Genomic DNA, 21,521 nt, shown 5'->3' with positions numbered 1-21,521 from the left:
ACACGCGGTAAGGGGTCTTGGAGGTATCCTTCTGCTGCAGCGACTTGGTCTTACAGGTGGCACCCCAGCCACTGGCATTGATCTGATCCGCCTTCTTTCCCAGCAGCCAATCGCTGCAGTTCTGCAGCAGTTGCTCGCTGACGTGCTGCTGCAGCCAATTGTTGACGTAGGCCTGATACCGCACGTACTTCGCCTGAGTGACGCGGCAATGACTCTGTTGGGAACAAAGGCCATGGTTACCTACATCGAACCCATAACGGCGGGCAGTGGCATTCCGCAGGTGAAGAGCTACCTCAATGGCGTGAAAATACCACGCATTGTGCGCATCAAAACCCTGGCAGTTAAGGCTATTGGAGTGATCACCTCGGTCGTCGGCGGCTTGGCTGGCGGCATGGAGGGGCCAATGATACACGCCGGCGCTGTTGTAGCCGCTGGCATATCGCAGGGAAAAAGCACCACTTTCGTAAAGGATTTCCGCGTCTTTAAGGCCTTCAGGGATGATCACGAGAAGCGGGACTTTGTCCTGGGAGGCGGTGCTGCTGGAGTTTCGGCCGCCTTTGGCGCCCCCATTGGCGGCATGCTGTTCTCGTTGGAAGAAGCAGCCAGCTTCTGGAACCAAAATCTCATCTGGCGCACTCTCGTTGCCTCAATCATTAGCGTCTTTACTATGAGCCTTGTTCTGTCCACATATCACGGTCTGAACGATTTTACCTTCACCGGCCTCTTCAGTTTGGGAAAGTTCGATCAACCCCTGAAATTCGACTATTTTGAATTGCCGATCTTCATGCTGTTGGGCATAACCGGAGGCCTACTAGGGGCCGCCTGGAATTCGCTGAATACAAAAATCAATGGATTTAGGAAACGTTACATTCCCTGGAAGATTGGCAAGGTGTGCGAAGCCGTTGTGGTGGCTATGTTCGGCGTTACACTGGCATGCACGATGATTTACTTTATCAACGATTGTCGGCCGCTGGGCAACGATCCAACCATCCATCCTGTTCAGCTCTTTTGCGAGGACAATGAATACAATGCAGTGGCCGCACTCTGGTTTCAAACACCCGAGGCCGATCTCTTTTCCATGATCCACTAGGTGGGCTAGTGCCTTTTTTCTTAGTGCCATATAAATATTAAATTTCTCTTGTTCTCAGGATCGCACAAAATACTCACCCTGACCCTGTTCACGATTGTCTATTACGTGCTCTCGTGTGCCACCTTTGGCCTCAACGTCTCCCTGGGTGTCTTCATACCAACAGCTTTAGTAGGCGCTGCCTGGGGACGTCTCTTCGCCATGGTCACGTACTATTTATTTCCTGAAACTGTAAGTTCTCAGTCGCTCATGCTCCATCATTCCAGTCAGTTAATCCTTTCCGTGTACAAACAGGAACAGCGTTCGCAACTAATTGTCATCCTGTTAAAGTCTTTATATGTGGAGAACAGTCGTTTCTGGCTACCAGACACTTCAATACAAACGTCGCGATGTCTACCCGAGGTATCCATCAATTGAGGTAAGGACTAATGACCTGCAAAAAAGAGTCCTCGTCAGATTGGCATTGCAATGATTTCCTTGCGTTTCCAGAGCGTTCGAAAACTGGATGACAAAATAAACTACACAGTGGACCTGGCCATGTTCATGAATCCATCACCAGTGCGCGTCAATGCGGTGAGTCGGAACAATATTTTTCGCCATGTTACAGATACATTTTATTGAATTTTTTTCCTGCTTGTCTTGCCTTACAGCACGACTCGGTTCCCAGGATCTTTCAAGTCTTTCGGGCCTTGGGCCTGCGCCACATGCTGGTCATCAACAACGAGAATCGCATAGCTGGCATCATAACGCGGCGGGACTTCATTTACAAGTGATGTATGGAGAAATGCATTTGTATTTAATACAATGTTTTTAATTGTGTGTCGAATACTACTGTGGTGTAGTGCACTGTGCGCCGTTCATTTTAAGATATAACTATTTCAAATAAACATTTATATTTCTTTGTAATCGCTGGAATCCTCGTTTCAAATGCCATTTCACTTCTGATAAACTCTTTTAATCTGCTCATTACGTTTATACAACTTAGTTTTAGGGGGATCTTAAGCACGTAGATATCTATAATATAATAGTATTCACAAGGAATTTTACAAGGTTTTGTGTGTGGGCGATGCGATTGTTTTGTTGGGCTTTCTTTTGTATAAAAATACGTCACGTCACACATGTGTAGGAAAAAGTAAAAGATAAAATCTTAGCGCTAAACAGACGTGTTCTGAAATCTAATTACTAGCACAACTCGTTTCTCAATGGGTTTGCTGTGCTTTAGCTATACATATGTATATACTATATATATGGCTTATCAAGTTAGGTTGCGTTAGTGGGTAGAAAGGGGTCTGACTTAATGCTAGCTCAATAAAAACAAGCGCCTCTATAAACAAAGCGCGCTGCCATAGGTGAACTCTAACGCTAAAAGTTATGCAAGCTGTAAGCCTATCTAATTCTCGTTTTTGAGCAAAACGCCTATGATTAAATGACTTTTTGTACAATGTGAAAAGAGCTTTGTTTCGTTTCGATGAAATATATATCCAATATCCAAAGCCGCGCCGAACTGCGGCTGGTATCACATTTATAATTAAATTTTTTTATTGAATACAGACAAATCACCCATTGCATCTTTATATCGTCATATGCAGGCAGAATCTGACCATGCTCCTGCTCCATTTGCTGATCCTGCTGCCCGCTCCGGTTAGCTCTCCATCGGACGCACCTGCTGCAGGGCCTCGGCGGCATTCGTGGGTGCTGCTGCTGCTGCCGCACTGTTGCAATGCTGCTGTGGGGTATTAGTGGTGTTGGTCGAGTCCCCTGACAAAATTCTGCTACTGCTGCTGCTATTGGTTATTGGGTGGGTGGAGGACACGGCGGCGGCCAACACAGTGGTTACTGTTGATGTTGTTGCCGCGTTTTCTGTGGTTGCTGATGGCGCCGTTCCGCCCATCAGACCACCAACTGAGCCGCCGCCCGTCGCACTGCCGCCAAGTTGAATGACCTTGTATCTCGTGTACACGCGGTAAGGGGGCTTGGAGGTATCCTTCTGCTGCAGCGACTTGGTCTTACAGGTGGCACCCCAGCCACTGGCATTGATCTGATCCGCCTTCTTTCCCAGCAGCCAATCGCTGCAGTTCTGCAGCAGTTGCTCGCTGACGTGCTGCTGCAGCCAATTGTTGACGTAGGCCTGATACCGCACGTACTTCGCCTGAGTGACGCGGCAATGACTCTGTTGGGAACAAAGGGAAACGAATTACACTTCTGCCTCTTCTGCTGCTATTCGTAGAGATCGATGACTCACCTTCTTGGCACGACGCACTGCATCGTACTTGAGAAGCTTGAGATTCTTGCTGGTCACAAAGCATCGGCCGTTGCTGGAATTTCTGGTGATCTCATCGCGATCGTTGAAGGCATACTGCTCGGCCAGGCCCACCTGTAGGGCTCCCGGCAGACGCTTTCCCCAATTGTTATTGTTGTTGTTGTTATTATTATTGGTGCTGCTGCCGGTTGAACTGGCTTCAGAGCCTGCCTCAGCAGCGTTAGTCGTGGAGGCTCCTGCGGCTGCCACATGCTCACTCCGGCTCCTCTTCTGATCAAACAACTGGCGCACTTGCTCCTCGTGTAGCTGCGACCTGCGCTTGTTGCGCTGCAGGAAACGTGCCTTGGGTGCTCCTCCTCCTCCTCGCGAATGCTGCAATGAGAACGGGGACGGGGCAACGATTAGTTCTGATTGTCCATAATTATGGCAATTGCCGGCAGCAATTGAGGGGCAATGCAGCATGCTTCCACAGAGAGTTTTACGAATATTACTTAAAGCTCGGTATGCGTATGTTTGTGTCTGTTGCGAAAGAGTGTGTGTGTGTGTGTGTGTGTGGAGGTGTTTTTTTTTTTTTTTTTCCATGCATACGCCACGGCGGGTGAAAATCTCTAAGAGACGCGACCGGCCCGTACCAGTCAACGAACTGGACTACCCCTTCGGGGCTTCCCAGCTAAACTCACCACCACGCACAGCTGCACATCTCATTCCCCGCGGGATCACCGCAAAGTATTACTTCGCGGGGATGGGTTGCCTACGTTAGGCACTCTCCTCTACGCGTCGCTCCCTTTCGCATCTTCTCAGATCGCTCTGGATGGCTATTAGGGTGTTGCTAACGCGCTGCCAGTTCTCGTCGGACTCCGTCATGAACGCCATTAGCTCCTCTGGTCGTGGGAAATACTCTGCACTTGAGCGGTACCTCGTGCAGTGGTAGATCACATGCTCCGGATCCTCGCTCTCATTCGAACACTCAGGACACTCGGGAGTATCCTCGTGTTTGAACCTATGTAGATACTTCCTGTATCCTCCGTGACCCGTCAGGAATTGGGTGAGGTGGTAGTTCATCTCTCCGCTTCTCCGCCCTATCCATGACTCAATGTCCGGGATTAGTCTATGGGTCCACCGTCCATTTGTGGCCGTGTCCCATCTTGCCTGCCATTTTTCTATCGACGCCCGCCTTTCCGACGCACGGATGGTCTCTAGCGATGCATTAGTTCGCATCCCTGCGCGCGCTTCATATACATGCGTCATCTCGAGCGCTAGTATATCCACCGGTATCATGGCCGCGAGGACCAGGGCTGCGTTATCCGACACCGTCCTATATCCAGACACTACTCGAAGAGCGCAGAGCCGATATGGCACTGACATCTTTCTTCTTAGACTCATGTTGCCGGATAGTGTTGAAGACCACACCGGCGCAGCGTACAGTAGGATCGAGGCCACTACTCTCGCCAGGAGTATGCGACGACCTGCCTTGGGTCCACCAATATTGGGGAGCATCCTTGCGAGTGCTGCCTGCATCCGGGAGGCTTTTTGACTCACGTACTCGATGTGGGCCCGGTAGTTCAATCGGTTATCCAGCATCACGCCTAGGTACCGGATTGACTCCTGCGACTTAATAGTCGCATTACCCACGCGAAACGTCGCGTACTCCACCTTCTTCCGACTCGTGATGAGTACAGCCTCCGTTTTGTGGCCAGCCAGGTCCAATCCCGCGTTTTCCATCCAGTTGGATACGATCCGGATTGCCTCGTTGGCCGTCGCCTCGACATCTCGGAGCTCTTTGGCTACCACGACCAGGGCGAGATCGTCAGCGAAACCGACAAGCGTGCATCCCTGCGGGAGATGGAGTCTCAGGACGTCGTCGTACATTATGTTCCACAGTAGAGGTCCTAAGACTGATCCCTGTGGAACTCCGGCTGTCACCCTGTAGAGCTTTGGTCCCTCCTCCGTCTCGTACCTCAGTACCCTACCCGACAGGTAGCTGGCTATTATCCGAAGCAGGTAGGTGGGAACTCCAATTCTCCCGAGCGCCTCGTTTATCCGAGACCAGTTCGCTGAGTTAAACGCGTTACGGATATCCAGGGTCACCACCGCGCAGTACTCCTTTGTGCCGAATCTCCATCTTATTCCCTCGATCGCTCTGGATGCGACCGTTGATTTGGCCATCCGGAATCCGTACTGGGACTCAGATAAGGCCTCCTTCTCCTGGATCACAACTTGCAGTCGGTTGTAGACGATTCTCTCCAGGGTTTTGCCGACCGTATCCAGCAAACATATTGGGCGGTATCCTGATGGTTCCTCCGGGGACTTATTTCCTTTGGGTAGAAGTATTAGCCGCTGCACTTTCCACTGCTCTGGAAACACTCCTTCCCGTAGGCATTTGTTGAACGTGTCAACAAATACTTCTGGTCTGGTGGTTGCTCCAAGCTTCAATGCCTTGTTTGGGATACCGTCCGGTCCTGGTGCCTTTTTATCCCCAATTCTCCTGGTAGCCGCTATCACCTCCTCAACAGAAATCTGTTGCCACAGCTCGGAGTCTTGGCTCGAGACGCTTTCCTCCCTATACGGGTGCTGTGGGAATAGGGCCTCCACGATGCTACGAAGCAGGATCGGGCAGGTCACTTCCGGTGTTGACTGGCTCCTTATCCTCTTGGTGACGACCTTATATGCCGTCCCCCAAGGGTTGACGTCCGCCTCCTCGCATATCTGCCTGAAGCAGGCTGACTTGCTCTCCTTTATGGCACGTTTAAGGGCTCTTTTCGCTGACCGGAGTTCCCCCCCCCTGGTTTCGAACGCAGGCCGACCTCGTGCTCTCTGGTAGCACCGTCTTGCTCGTAGGCAGGCTTTCCTTAGCTGGTTAACCTCCGCATTCCACCAGTAGCAGGGCGCTCCTCTTTTGCAAGGCTTCCTTCTTGGCATTGCCACATCACATACCTCCTCCATGAGCTTCGCCAGTTTCTGAGCCAGGCCCTCTGCCGTTTCTCGCGCAGGGCTCCAGCTGGCGTTGCGCAGATATTCCGTGAAGGTTTCCACATCCAGGTGGTCGCCCTTCCATTTAGGTCCGGTAATTTTGGCTAGCTGTCTTTTCGTTGCTGCTCCGCATTCGAAGTGGATCGCCTGGTGGTCGCTGAACGTAAACTCCTCGCTTACTCTCCACGTAGCTCCCCTATGGAGTGAGACGCGCATGAAGGTTAGGTCGATAATGGACCCTCGACCCGCCTTGAAGTAGGTTAGCTTCCTGCCATCGTTTGCGAGTATTACGTCCAAGGACGCAAATTCCTCGAGCAGACACGTGCCTCTGGCGTTGGTTTCCTTACTGCCCCACTCTACGGACCACGCATTAAAGTCTCCCGCTATTATTACGGGGGCTCTTCCGCGCGCGTCTTCCGCTATATGCGCTAGCATACTTTGGAAGCGCGCTAGGTCCCAGCTCGGCGGGGCATAGCAGCTATAGAAGGTTACCTCTCTAAGCCTCGCTCTAACAAATCCTTCGTTGGCTGCGCATATCTTTTGGGGGTGGATTTGTACGGCCCAGATGGCCGCCTTGCCGCAACTGCTGCTGGTCCAACCGCTTCCTGGTATCGCCCTGAATGGCTCGCAGATGAGCACGACTTCGGTCTTCCTCTCCCTGACTGCTTGTCTCAGGAGAGACTGAGCAGCTTCGCAATGGTTTAAGTTCAGCTGAGTACACCTCATGCTGATCTTTTAGTCAGGGCGTTCCTAAACTGGGGGCATCTACCGCTGCATCTTCAGCTGTAGAAGTAGCTCTCCTTTTTGGGTCCTCCTGATCCTGGCGACCGCATCACCGAGTCCACGCAGGGTTTCGTCCGTCCTAACCTTGCGCAGTATCTCTGCATAGGTCTTTTCACCTTTGGTGGCAATGACGATGGCGTTTGGTCGCGTCTTGTCCGCGAGCGCTCCAGTCGGCTTTTGCGGCCTCTTCCTTCTGCGCCGGTTGGTCACCGTCAGAAATGGGGTCTCCTCCGGCTCCTTTCTCTCCCTTTCAGCGTGGGCGTCCTTTTCAACTGCTACTCCTGGTGTGGTCTGGACCTCGACCGCTGCCTTGGTCCTCTTTGTCCGGGGTGTTGGTGCACCTGCAGCCTGTTTCCTCTTAGGCTCCGGGAGAGGTCTGAAAATCGGTGACGTCTGAGAGGACTGGTGGGTCCTGATCACCGCCTTAGCTCCTTCGTCGTGCAGCTGGATAGCAACCAGCTCATACAGCACCCTTATGCTCTCGATCGAGTCCCGCATGGGTTGGTGTATGGATCGCCTCTTGCCATCCTCGAGCATCTCCACTAGCTGCGTGATCTCTCGTCCTAGATCGCGCAGCGCTGTGCTGCCCTGAGCTTTTTGGTGCTGCTCCGGTCCAGGGAGGGCCGGCAGCGGGGCGACGTAGCCTGTACGTCCAATTTAATGGCTACGGAACAAGGAGCGTGCTTAGAGATTTGCCAATTTTTCACGGGACGGGGGCAGAAGCAGCATTAACCTAGCAGCCATTTCGGCGGGGTTTCATTCCGCGTACTAAAGTGCTAGAATGCTGGCTTCCGTCAGCCCTGGGGTCATCAATCCAAAAAAAAGGGGGGTCCAGTTCCTATCCTAAGACTTTACTGGTCTCCGTCTTAGTCGCCTTCTCGTATTAGCTAGGTGTTTCACAAGTGTGTTAGACCTATCCGGGGGATACCTGGCTTGTGCCGGCGGTTACGAGTTGCTTTAGTGCTCTTTAGAGGGAGCAGAACATCCCCGTGTCTTCTTAGTCGCCTCATACGACAAGCTGTGACATGCTGTGGTGGTATTCTACTGCCCGCTCACCACACGGGTGGTGTGTGGAGGTGTATGTGGAGGCGTGTGTGTGTGTGTGTGGAGGTGTATGTGGAGGCGTGTGTGTGTGTGTGGAGGTGTATGTGGAGGCGTGTGTGTGTGTGTGGAGGTGTATGTGGAGGCGTGTGTGTGTGTGTGGAGGTGTTTTTTTTTTCCATGGATACGCCACGGCGGGTGAGAATCTCTAAGAGACGCGACCGGCCCGTACCAGTCAACGAACTGGACTACCCCTTCGGGGCTTCCCAGCTAAACTCCCCCCCACGCACAGCTGCACACCTCATTCCCCGCGGGATCACCGCAAAGTATTACTTCGCGGGGATGGGTTGCCTACGTTAGGCACTCTCCTCTACGCGTCGCTCCCTTTCGCATCTTCTCAGATCGCTCTGGATGGCTATTAGGGTGTTGCTAACGCGCTGCCAGTTCTCGTCGGACTCCGTCATGAACGCCATTAGCTCCTCTGGTCGTGGGAAATACTCTGCACTTGAGCGGTACCTCGTGCAGTGGTAGATCACATGCTCCGGATCCTCGCTCTCATTCGAACACTCAGGACACTCGGGAGTATCCTCGTGTTTGAACATATGTAGATACTTCCTGTATCCTCCGTGACCCGTCAGGAATTGGGTGAGGTGGTAGTTCATCTCTCCGCTTCTCCGCCCTATCCATGACTCAATGTCCGGGATTAGTCTATGGGTCCACCGTCCATTTGTGGCCGTGTCCCATCTTGCCTGCCATTTTTCTATCGACGCCCGCCTTTCCGACGCACGGATGGACGCATCTAGCGATGCATTAGTTCGCATCCCTGCGCGCGCTTCATGAAGACCACACCGGCGCAGCGTACAGTAGGATCGAGGCCACTACTCTCGCCAGGAGTATGCGACGACCTGCCTTGGGTCCACCAATATTGAGGAGCATCCTTGCGAGTGCTGCCTGCATCCGGGAGGCTTTTTGACTCACGTACTCGATGTGGGCCCGGTAGTTCAATCGGTTATCCAGCATCACGCCTAGGTACCGGATTGACTCCTGCGACTTAATAGTCGCATTACCCACGCGAAACGTCGCGTACTCCACCTTCTTCCGACTCGTGATGAGTACAGCCTCCGTTTTGTGGCCAGCCAGGTCCAATCCCGCGTTTTCCATCCAGTTGGATACGATCCGGATTGCCTCGTTGGCCGTCGCCTCGACATCTCGGAGCTCTTTGGCTACCACGACCAGGGCGAGATCGTCAGCGAAACCGACAAGCGTGCATCCCTGCGGGAGCTGGAGTCTCAGGACGTCGTCGTACATTATGTTCCACAATAGAGGTCCTAAGACTGATCCCTGTGGAACTCCGGCTGTCCCCCTGTAGAGCTTTGGTCCCTCCTCCGTCTCGTACCTCAGTACCCTACCCGACAGGTAGCTGGCTATTATCCGAAGCAGGTAGGTGGGAACTCCAATTCTCCCGAGCGCCTCGTTTATCCGAGACCAGTTCGCTGAGTTAAACGCGTTACGGATATCCAGGGTCACCACCGCGCAGTACTCCTTTGTGCCAAATCTCCATCTTATTCCCTCGATCGCTCTGGATGCAATGTCGGTGACTGCCTTGATGGCGTCGACCGTTGATTTGGCCTTCCGGAATCCGTACTGGGACTCCGATAAGGCCTCCTTCTCCTGGATCACAACTTGCAGTCGGTTGTAGACGATTCTCTCCAGGGTTTTGCCGACCGTATCCAGCAAACATATTAGGCGGTATCCTGATGGTTCCTCCGGGGACTTTTTTCCTTTGGCCGCTGCACTTTCCACTGCTCTGGAAACACTCCTTCCCGTAGGCATTTGTTGAACGTGTCAACAAATACTTCTGGTCTGGTGGTTGCTCCAAGCTTCAATGCCTTGTTTGGGATACCGTCCGGTCCTGGTGCCTTTTTATCCCCAATTCTCCTGGTAACCGCTATCACCTCCTCAACAGAAATCTGTTGCCACAGCTCGGAGTCTTGGCTCGAGACGCTCTCCTCCCTATACGGGGGCTGTGGGAATAGGGCCTCCACGATGCTACGAAGCAGGATCGGGCAGGTCACTTCCGGTGTTGACTGGCTCCTTATCCTCTTGGTGACGACCTTATATGCCGTCCCCCAAGGGTTGACGTCCGCCTCCTCGCATATCTGCCTGAAGCAGGCTGACTTGCTCTCCTTTATGGCACGTTTAAGGGCTCTTTTCGCTGATCGGAGTTCCTCTCCCCTGGTTTCGAACTCAGGCCGACCTCGTGCTCTCTGGTAGCACCGTCTTGCTCGTAGGCAGGCTTTCCTTAGCTGGTTAACCTCCGCATTCCACCAGTAGCAGGGCGCTCCTCTTTTGCAAGGCTTCCTTCTTGGCATTGCCACATCACATACCTCCTCCATGAGCTTCGCCAGAGTCTGAGCCAGGCCCTCTGCCGTTTCTCGCGCAGGGCTCCAGCTGGCGTTGCGCAGATATTCCGTGAAGGTTTCCACATCCAGGTGGTCGCCCTTCCATTTAGGTCCGGTAATTTTGGCTAGCTGTCTTTTCGTTGCTGCTCCGCATTCGAAGTGGATCGCCTGGTGGTCGCTGAACGTAAACTCCTCGCTTACTCTCCACGTAGCACGCGATCCTAATGGCGCACAGTCTGTACGTTGCCTCCACTCCTCGCATGTAGCTCCTCACCTTCGCGGCTTCTGCCCACACCGGTGCGGCGTAGAGCATCTGCGACGTCACGACGCTCGTCAGCAGTTTCCTCGTTGCCTGCTTTGGTCCTCTGGTGTTTAGCAGCATCCTGGATAGCGCTCCCGCGGTCCCACCGGCCTTCGTGTGGACGTATTCCAGATGATCTTTGAAGGACAGGCGCGTGTCGATGAGGACTCCAAGGTACTTGATGGACCTCTGCGATTCGATCGCGGTCCCACCAACCTGCACTCTGGCGGTCTCGACCACTTTACGGCTGGATATCAGGACCGCATCCGTTTTTTGGGCCGCCAGCTCCAGCCCCGCGGCGGCTAGCCACGCCTCGACGGCTTGTATGGCGACGTTGGCAAGCTCCTCCACTGCGGCAAGTTCCTTCGCTACCGCCACTATTGCGACGTCGTCAGCGAAACCCACCAGGTTAGTGTTGGCTGGCATCGGGAGCCGTAGGACCCCGTCGTACATGGCGTTCCAGAGCAGAGGTCCCAAAACGGAGCCCTGCGGGACTCCGGCTGAGACTTCGTATGCCCTAGAGCATTGTCAGCACCCTGTTGCTGAAGTAGCTGCGCACTATATTCAATAGGTAGCCCGGGATGTTGAAGGACCTCAGTGCCTCCAGCGTCCGGGTCCAGTCGGCCGAGTTAAAGGCGTTCCTTATGTCCAGTGTCACCACCAGACAATAGGACTTGGTTCCGCCTCTCCACCTAGTCCCAGCAATGGCTTCCTCCGCCGTTTGTACAACCCTCAAGATGGCGTCCAGCGTCGACCTCCCTTTCCTGAACCCGTATTGGTTCTGGGAGAGACCGCCTGCTGCTTCGATGGCTGCGCTCAGCCTCGCACCGATCACCCTTTCGAAGACTTTTCCCATGGAGTCCAGAAGGCAGATGGGCCTGTAGTCCAGAAGGCAGATGGGCCTGTAGGAAGAGGCCACCCCTGGCGGCTTGCCCGGCTTGGTTAATAGTAGCAGCCGTTGCCTTTTCCACCTCTCGGGGAACGTCCCCTCCTGGAGGCATTTGTTGAAAAGGCCCGCAACTTCCCTCGGGAGTAGAAGAAGTGCCAGCTTCAACGCGCTGTTGGGGATCGCATCCGGACCCGGAGGAGGTGTATGTGGAGGCGTGTGTGTGTGTGTGTGGAGGTGTATGTGGAGGCGTTTGTGTGTGTGTGTAGCACTACTAACAATGAGCATTACATAAGAGATAGGAGGAATACATATGTACATAGGAGGAAAAAGAGGAGTTGGGTTGTAAGGAAAAACAAACACAAGTCAAACAACAGATGTAGTAGAGGTGGTACCAGGCCAGACAAGCCAAAGATCGACACGTGCACATTTACGGAGCAACTGAATCACATTTACATAGTACACACATATACATAGAATAGTAATACCAACAAAACTCAACTCGAACGTAAACTTAATCTTTTACAGTATTTACGTCTAATCAATTGAGATGATGAGTAGTTCTACGATGCGACGACCACTTACCTTGCTTAAAACTTAAGTAAATTAAATTACTGAACCTGCTTTCTTTGAGCTGCACTAAACCCCACCCCCGCCCCAGAGGCACCCTCTTGACCTTCAATAAGTGCAATTAATTAATTAAATTTAATAATAGGCTGCTGCTCCATATATATTTTCTCGATTTTTCACTCTCCGGTAATATCCACATTTGGTGATTGTATTCTGTATTATGTTTTGATTTCATTTACAATTATGGTGTTGGCATTTGTAATTTGTAGTCTCGTGTGTGTTTGTCTTAAATTCCTAGATGTAAAAATTATTACCGAACTGCTGTTTAATTTAATTTAAGAAGACATTATTTGGCTTGTTATTCTTCCTTTACAAAATTAGCTACTAAACTTGTACACTTAATTACATATGTACGATGTACGTTGACGCCAAATGTTATATACAATAAAAACACGATAATAAATATTTACATATATGTATGTGTGGTGTCGCAAAGCCCAAAAATTGAGGCCTGCTCAACACTGGAACTGAACAACTTCACACCGCAATCTTGTATCCTTTTCTCATACCTCATCCTCTGTCATTCCCAACCAACACACACACACACTGTCTTTCTTTCATCTTCCCGAGAAGAGTATCTTCGCGACGCGAGACTGACCTATTGACCTCCGAGATAGAGCACTAAGGAGACAAACTCAAGGCATAACAAAATCAGAAACAAATGCAAGCGCGTGCCTACGTTTATAATTATTGTTGTTGTTCTACTATTTTACATTAGGTATGTACAATATGTATGCTGGCAGGTGTCTATGTGTATGCGTGAGTGGTGTGGTGTGGTATGGTATGGTGGGTGGGTGGTAAGTGCTACATTTATTTGGGTGACAATTCGGTTTCTCATCATTATTGTTGCTTGTTATTGCTTGGTCGAACGGTTCTTTACATTCTTATGCATGTGTCGGTGTGAATGTGGGTGTGGGTGTGGGCGTGGTAGTGGTAGTGATGGGTGAAAAGGTTGTTGGTGTTACGGTTGCTATTGCGATGTAAGTTTTGGTATTTTTGTTTTGTTCTGGTAATCGAAAAACAAATTCATTTATTACTATTTCATTTTGCAATATGACTTTTTCTTCTTCTTATTTAATGAAATTATCAAAACTATTTTGTTATTTCAAGCCTTGGAATTGACCTGGTAGGAAAAAATAAATTGAAAAAAAATGAGAGAAAAGAATGCAAAAAAGCATTAATTAGATTAGTGAATATTTTCTCGTTCTTTTTAATTGCTTTTAATTTGTTTGTTTTGGTATTTTTCAATCGATTGTATTAATCGATATGTATGTGGTCGATTGGCAAAAGTTGGCAATTGGCATGTTGATAAACGATATCCAAACGGAATATAATTGAAAAAAATATCGAAAAAAAGAGTATTAAAGTATTTAAACAAACAACAACAAAAAATGTGTGCACCGAGCCTAGCAAAACGAGAAGAGAAAAAAACTTAAGCGTGTGCAACGGCAAAAGGCGACAGATAGATAGATATACAACAACAGATAACAGACTTAACCAAAACTAATATATATACAAGGTGGGTTGGTTGAGTTGGTGGTTCAGTAGTCGGTCCATTTTTTGTGGGTCTACGGTCTAAACTATACTTGTTCAATGTATGTTTTGTTATGTTATGTAATGGTATGGTGTAGTATGGTATGTACAGTGAAAAGTACTTAAATCACAACAGAGGAGGATACGAATCGGGAAATAAAACATAAATGAATAGCAGAATACACAAACAACATGGTTAACCCCTCTTCCAGCACACACGCAAAGCGGATCTGGCTCTGGCTTTGGCACAAATACTGCTGCTGCCCAGCTCCTCCTGCCCAACACTCACCTCGGCATTTTCATCCTCCTCCTCCGTCTTGATGTCGGACTCTTCCACAATGTTGTCGCTGCTCAGGGCTGCACTATTCCCACTGCCACTGCCGCCGAGACCTGGATTCGCTACTCTCTCGACGTATTTGCTGAACTTTTGGGCCTTCAGCGCCGGCTTGTCCGCCTCTTCGGGCTCCGAGTCGAGCAGTTCGATGGTAACGCGACAGCTAATTTTGTACTGCAAGATAGCGCACACGATTCGTTATAGTATTATTTTTTTGGCGTAAGGGTTTTCAGCACTACTTACGATGAACACCTTGAAGCAGTTCTCTTCGTTGAACATGCTCTCCGCCTTGCGCTGATACATCATCTCGCGGTCGAACGTTTTGTGGGCATCGCGGCAATAGCCGCCAGTGCTGCCGCGCCGCTGTTCGGTGGCATACAACTCCACGCAGTCCAAGGCGGCTCGCTCAGTGACGCAATACTGCAGCTGGCGAACGGCGTTCGAGACAACCTGGCAACACAGGGAGAAGAACAAATAATTAGCAATCGAGATAGTCCGCTAATAACATATATTCCACCACATACCTTGTCCAGCGTAAAGGATACGTAGGCGTAAATGCCGAACATTTCACGCATCGTGTCCTCGAACGTGTTCGAGTCCATGTTGCCGTCTAGGACATTCTTGAGCATATCCAGAAAGGTGGGATAGTAGTCCTCCACTTCAACCTCGGGCTTGGGCTTGAGCCGCAGCGCGGTGGCGGTGCTCTCTCGCCGATTCACCCGACAACGCTCCTCCTCGATGGCCAGTAGACGCGCCCGCTCGTACATATGATGAAGACGATCGCAGAGAATCGCGTGTAAGCGCAGGAACAGATACCAGTTGTTGGAGGCAAAGAAAAGCGAGTAGGATTCATCCTGGGAGGGGGAACGATATATACATTATGGATCAGCGAGTCCCCAGTCCGGTCTGGTTAAAACTCACCTCATGCTGGCCCTGTACATGCTGTGGCAAAAGCTTGGGACGGACAAAGTCAGAGTGTGGCTGCTCTTGCTTGATTTCCACATCGCTGGGATTTACTGCTGCTGCTGCTGAATCTTGTCCTGGCCTGGGACTGGACACTACGCTGCCAGTGCTGGTGGTGGTACTGCTGCCTGCTGCCTCATCTCGGTTGGACACAGTCTCATCCTTTGTCTTGGCCTCTAATCCAGATGCAACTGCTGCTGCTGCTGTTACTGCCGCCGCTGAGGATGTTGATGGCGTTGCATCGTCTGTAGATGAGCTCGCGGACGTCGTCGTCGTCGTTGTTGTTGTCGTAGATGATGAAGATGCTGTCGTCGCTGTTGATCCCGTCGTTGTCTTGACATCATCAGCTTCATTTTTAGCCGCCGCCGCACTGCTGCTGGTGCTCGCCGTGCTGCATGCTGGGGATCCGCCCTCGCTGGGCGATCCCTTGGTATTTCGAGTCACCGAGTCGGCTCGACCCAGCGGCGACTGGTCTACGTCCATTTTGATATTGTCATCTGCCAAAAATGGAAAGGCTAATAGATATAGGGATACGGTATTCTCTATTCGTTGTGGTTCAGTAGTTCAGTGGGTGTGCATTCCATTTTTGTGGGGGTTAATCGGTTACAGATATCGTTATAGGATGTTTCATTACGTTACAAGTGGTTGTGGGTTGCAGTGGTTTTTGGTGGTTTGTTTTTTAATATTAAATTACGTAACCAAAAAGAAACGAGGGGGAACGTTGTGAGTTGCTGCGGACACCGCAACTCTACAGTTATACCCGATACTAAGTCAGTATGGCTCTCCTCCGGCAGACGCTGCTAATATTAAACGACACGACAAAGAGTGCGTGCGAGAGAGACAGAAAATCAGTCTGAACGTGACGTCGGGCGCTGCGTAGCCAGTGTAAATTGATTTGTTCCTTTTGGCTATAAAAATTATCTGATCTGGTCCAGATTCAGCAATCTGATAGATATGGTCGTTATCTATGATTCTGCGTTTTTAGTTTTCTCAAATGTGCAATATTGTGGATGCAACAGATTTGCGTTCTTTGTGGGGGCGGAAGGGGGTGGGGCGAAATTTTGAGATATACGTTTTATAGTGAGATCTAACAGAAGTGCGGATACCAAATTTGGTTACTCTAGCCTTAATAGTCTCTGAGATTTGTGGATGCCCCAGATTTTCGTCCTTTCCGGGGCGGAAAGGGGTGTGGCAAAATTTGGACACGAAACGATCACGGTCCGATATCACAGGAGTGTGGATACCAAATTTGGTTGCTCTGGCTCTTATAGGTTCTGAGATCCTTGAACTCATATTTTGCAATTGGCAAAGCCGACCATGAAACCTGTGTGTTAGAGAGACACAGAGCGAGAAAGAATGAAATTGTTTTCTTGATTCTGGCTATAATAATTATACGATCTAGTTGAGATTTTACACTCTAGAACATATAGTCATCCTCTACGATTCTGCGTTTTTGGTTTTATCGTATCTTTAAAAATGTGGATGCCACAGATTTGCGTCCTTTGTGGGGGCGGATGTGGGCGGGGCGAAGTTTTGAAATATTTTTGTAGCAGTGACATATCACAGAAGTCTGGATCCAAAACATCGTTGCTCTAGATCTTATAGTCTTTGAGCACTAGGCGCTGAAGGGGACGGACGGACGGACGGACGGACAGACAGACGGACAGACAGACAGGGCTCAATCGACTCGGCTATTGATGCTGATCAAGAATATATATACTTTATGGGGTCGGAAACGATTCCTTCTGGACGTTACACACATCCACTTTTACCACAAATCTAATATACCCCAATACTCATTTTGAGTATCGGGTATAAAAACTATATTTTATGATATTCTGAACAAGTACAGAAAGGACGACTGGAACATTCTATCAACAGATGCCTCAGTTACAGAAAGTACATGTGGCATAGGAATAGTAGTGGAAATATCCACAAGTACAAAATAGAAAACAGATTATCCTCAGTAGGTGCCGAACTCGTAGGCCTTAAAAAGGCCTGCGAACTATGTCTTAAATATAATTACAACGAGGGGGAACGTTGTGAGTTGCTGCGGAGACCGCAACTCTACAGTTATACCCGATACTAAGTCAGTATGGCTCTCCTCCGGCAGACGCAGCTAATATTAAACGACACGACAAGGAGTGCGTGCGAGAGAGACAGAAAATCAGTCTGAGCGTGACGTCGGGGCTGCGTAGCCAGTGTAAATTGATTTGTTCCTTTTGGCTATAAAAATTATCTGATCTGGTCCAGATTCAGCAATCTGATAGATATGGTCGTTATCTATGATTCTGCGTTTTTAGTTTTCTCAAATGTGCAATATTGTGGATGCAACAGATTTGCGTTCTTTGTGGGGGCGGAAGGGGGTGGGGCGAAATTCTGAGATATACGTTTAATAGTGAGATCTAACAGAAGTGCGGATACCAAATTTGGTTACTCTAGCCTTAATAGTCTCTGAGATTTGTGGATGCCCCAGATTTTCGTCCTTTGCGGGGGCAGAAGGGGGTGTGGCGAAATTTGGACACGAAACGGTCAAGGTCCGATATCACAGGAGTGTGGATACCAAATTTGGTTGCTCTGGCTCTTATAGGTTCTGAGATCCTTGAACTCATATTTTGCAATTGGCAAAACCGACCATGAAACCTGTGTGTTAGAGAGAGACAGAGCGAGAAAGAATGATTCTGGCTATAATAATTATACGATCTGGTTGAGATCTTACATTCTAAAACATCTTACATTCTTCATCCTCTACGATTCTGCGTTTTTGGTTTTATCGTATCTTTAAAAATGTGGATGCCACATTTTCGTCCTTTGTGGGGCGGAAGTGGGCGGGGCGAAGTTTTGAAATATTTTTGTAGCAGTGACATATCACAGAAGTCTGGATCCAAAACATCGTTGCTCTAGCTCTTATAGTCTTTGAGCACTAGGCGCTGATGGGGACGGACGGACAGACGGACAGACAGACATGGCTCAATCGACTCGGCTATTGATGCTGATCAAGAACATATATACTTTATGGGGTCGGAAACGATTCCTTCTGGACGTTACACACATCCACTTTTACCACAAATCTAATATACCCCAATACTCATTTTGAGTATCGGGTATAAAAAGAAAACGAAAAAACATTCACTATATTAAAATACTATTCGACATAAATTAAATAAACAATAATCAATAATATATATATAATATAATATATATATATCAATAATATAAATATGGGCATTTCCAGAATATCAAATTGATATCAAATATAATTTTTTTGAAGGTTTAAATTTGAAAGAATAAATATTTGAAATATTGAATGTTAATTTTCCAAATTAAATTTTTTTTTATCTACCGGAAGCCGAATCTAACTAGAGCTTAAACAATTTCTTTGTTATTTATTTTTTTAATTAGATAAATAATCCAAGTGTTAGAAAAACTTTATGGAGGAGCCTTTATAATTACGTATCTAAATAATTAAGGAAAAAAATGGTATTAAATATACCAAAAGATCTGAATAAATAGCAGCAAAAATTACTGAATAAATAAACAATTGGTAAATTTAATACGTTTTAAAGTGAAATTCCAAATTATACGTCAACTGATTAAATGACTTAAGTTTTAATTGACTTTTAAATGGTTGGGTCTCGTTGGACCTTTTCATGGAAATGCCCATATTTTGATGGACGGGGGGATGGGGGTTTGGGGTGTTAGAGGTTAATAGCTACTGGGGATACTTGGATAAAGGATACGAATAAGAGGGTGGAAGGGGGACTCACCCTCATCCCGCTCATCTTCGCTGAGCGGCTGCCGCGGCGCAAAGAACAGGTCAGGCACAAATTGTCGTATGATCTGCTTGATCTTCTGCTTCTCCTGCTTTTGTATGCCCGTCTGCCGCTTGACATGATGGATCAACAGATTCGCGGCATCATCCAGTATGGTCTTGTCTTTGTAGGGCAGCAAAAGATGGGGTCCAGCCTGCTCCATGGCATCATCCTCCTGATCGTGCCGCTCATCGTACAGCGTTTCGATCTCGTTGAACAGACTCTTGGAGCGCAGGGCCTTCATGTCGTTGGGCTTGAAGTTGATTGCCTGATGGTCCAGTGACTTGAGATAATACTTTTCGTTCTGCTCGCGCCACTGCTTGTTGAAGCCCTGCAAAAGCGGAAGTAACGAGCGGTTAAATATTTATATTACCTTTCGAGACATACCTTCTGTGCATCCCGCCATTCCTCCTCCTTGACTTTCAGCCGTTTCAGGATAATGGGCACGGCCACCGAGGGGTTCTTCTTCATGCCTTGGATTATCTCCCCCGACTTGTCGCCGTATATCCGATGAATGGCGCGCTGGTGTATCGTCTGCGATGTGCCGCCCAGAGTGTCATCTAAATGGAACTTGGCCAACTCCTCGCTGGACATGCGCGACATCTTCTTGTTGACACCCTCCAGCACCTGGATGGTGGCGCTGTTCACCTCGATGACCAGATCTAGCTCCAATCGCTCGTCCTCCGTTCTGTGAATATTCCTTTTGTTTAGAAACACGTGCGCATTGGTTAATTCAAATAAACGAAAGCCAAAGAAACAGAAACAGAAACAAGAGAGGATCCAAGAAAAAACCAAAACAGAAGAGTCTCTCCGACACCACGAATTAGGTCCCAAAAAAGGAGAGTTAAAGAAGGATGGAAGGAAAGGAAAAACCAAAGCACCAAAGCCCCATAGCCCATAGCCCCACCCGAGAGGATTATTTTGGGACTTATTTCACAGTGAGGTTCAGTGCGGCAGGACTGAAGGGAGAGGAGGAGGAGAGTCCTTTCTTACCTGTAAATTGTCTCTTCGAACTGCGTTTTGCGCGACGTGACAAATGTGGAATCCTCACTGGCCCACGTGGGAAAGGATACCCACTTGTCGTTGAGCACCTCACGACAAAGGGCCGTACGTCCGCTGCACTTTTTCGGCACCGACGACTGCGGCAGGGCACAGTAGGAGGCGCCCAGTCGCTTGCACGCCGACAGATCCACATCTTGAACATATTCGACGGCAGTGGGATGATTGTCGCCCCGTTCGCGGTCCCGATCATGGGAGCTGCTGTTGCTGCTGCCGCCCTGTCGTTGTGTGGCCGCCAGGGGCATGCCATCGATAAGTCCTGCGCCTCCTGCTCCTCCCACCTGGCCCTGGCCCTGACCCGAACCAATGGGCGGGCCCAGAAAGTCGGAGAACCAGCGTAGAAGATCGGGAAACTTCATCAGGAAGGGTGAGACGAGTCCCAGGAGTTCCGCTTTTGACACAATTTCCTGATTGAATAGCGTCAGACATCGCAGGAAATTGTCATACACCTCGGGACTGCGCAGTGCCTTGCGCACCTTATCGAAAAAGGCCGCATCCGAGATGGTGCACTTGCTGGATGCCTCCGAGAAGCTGACATCCCTGCAAAAGGTCTTGGATCGCTTGGCCGGCGGCGGTCCGCCTGCTCCGCCACTCCCATACAGGCCACCGTCCTCGCCGCCCTGCCGTCTGGCGGCGGCTGCTGCTGCTGCAGAGTTATTCGGACCCGCATGGTGGATAGCGGTCAGGACAGCGGTCGCACCATAGTTGATTCCCGGCGAGCTGCGGTCTAGGTTATTGTCCGAAAGGTGCGGCAAGGATCCAATTACCGAGGAGAGGCCATAGCTGGGCGACTTCTTGGCATTGTGGCCATGCGACAGGTTCTGGTTCTGCGAGTGTCCTCCCACGAACTTCTGTACATGATGATTGTTGCGATGCTCCTTCTCAAAGGCCACCATGACGCTGCCGCCGGCTCCGACTCGTATATTTGGCGCTCCGGGAGTCCCCGCCAAATGATGATGGGGCACGCCAGCTCCCCGATGGTGCGACTGGTGCTGTTGCAGGCTGGCTGGGGACACACCATGATAGTCCTTCTCAAAGAGGACGTCATTCCGTTGCGAAGCAATGACATGATTCTGCTGCTGCTGCTGATTGTTGTTGTAAGTCTTGATGCTGACGCTAGTGTTAACCGCCGATAGATTGCCAATGGCCGCCGCATGGGCGCTACTGTCGAGCGTCTGCGGGAGCGTGCCCCACCACTTAGATGGAGGGGGGAGCCAATGCCGTGCCATGGCGAGGCACTCGACATGGTAATGTGCGCCCCGCCACTCAGGGTGGCCGTGGTACGCTGCTGTTGCTTGCTGTGATCATTGCAGTGCACCGACGATGCCTTGGCCATGTACTGGCTCCCACCCGACGACTGATGATTGGTGGCATCGGGCAGGAATTGTCCAAATTCTCGCAACAGATCCTCATCCTGGCCAAAGAGCTTGGCCACCTGTGTGTAGACCTCCTGTTCGGTG

The 21,521-nt window shown here is 49.8% G+C and overlaps 2 protein-coding genes across 4 annotated transcripts; one reads left to right on the top strand and one right to left on the bottom strand.

Moving 5' to 3' along the window:
* The first annotated feature begins 232 nt into the window (after positions 1-232).
* Positions 233-1,090, top strand: LOC117193923 (H(+)/Cl(-) exchange transporter 7-like). The gene has a single exon (XM_033398591.1). It carries the CDS (start codon positions 233-235, stop codon positions 1,088-1,090), a length of 858 nt encoding a protein of 285 aa, XP_033254482.1.
* Positions 1,091-2,026: 936 nt separating this feature from the next.
* LOC117193797 (paired amphipathic helix protein Sin3a-like) lies at positions 2,027-21,391 on the bottom strand. 3 transcript variants are annotated; one of them, XM_033398515.1, is made up of 9 exons: positions 19,996-21,391; positions 19,390-19,702; positions 18,958-19,333; positions 15,149-15,687; positions 14,752-15,081; positions 14,471-14,677; positions 14,183-14,401; positions 3,330-3,719; positions 2,027-3,257 (listed from the first exon to the last, which is right to left on the bottom strand). In XM_033398515.1, the coding sequence occupies exons 1-9, from the start codon at positions 21,288-21,290 to the stop codon at positions 2,730-2,732; spliced, it is 4,197 nt and encodes a 1,398-aa protein (XP_033254406.1). In that variant the 5' UTR covers positions 21,291-21,391; the 3' UTR covers positions 2,027-2,729. The 3 variants fall into 3 exon arrangements, with proteins under 3 accessions (XP_033254406.1, XP_033254407.1, XP_033254408.1); XM_033398516.1 differs by having other exon boundaries at positions 19,390-19,690; XM_033398517.1 differs by lacking the exons at positions 2,027-3,257; positions 3,330-3,719 and adding an exon at positions 12,430-13,483.
* Between the last annotated feature and the right edge of the window lie 130 nt (positions 21,392-21,521).

Source organism: Drosophila miranda (assembly GCF_003369915.1).
Source record: "Drosophila miranda strain MSH22 chromosome Y unlocalized genomic scaffold, D.miranda_PacBio2.1 Contig_Y2_pilon, whole genome shotgun sequence".
Taxonomy (NCBI): domain Eukaryota; kingdom Metazoa; phylum Arthropoda; class Insecta; order Diptera; family Drosophilidae; genus Drosophila; species Drosophila miranda.
Note: the sequence above shows the minus strand (reverse complement) of the source record. Positions and strands in the feature narration are given on the sequence as shown.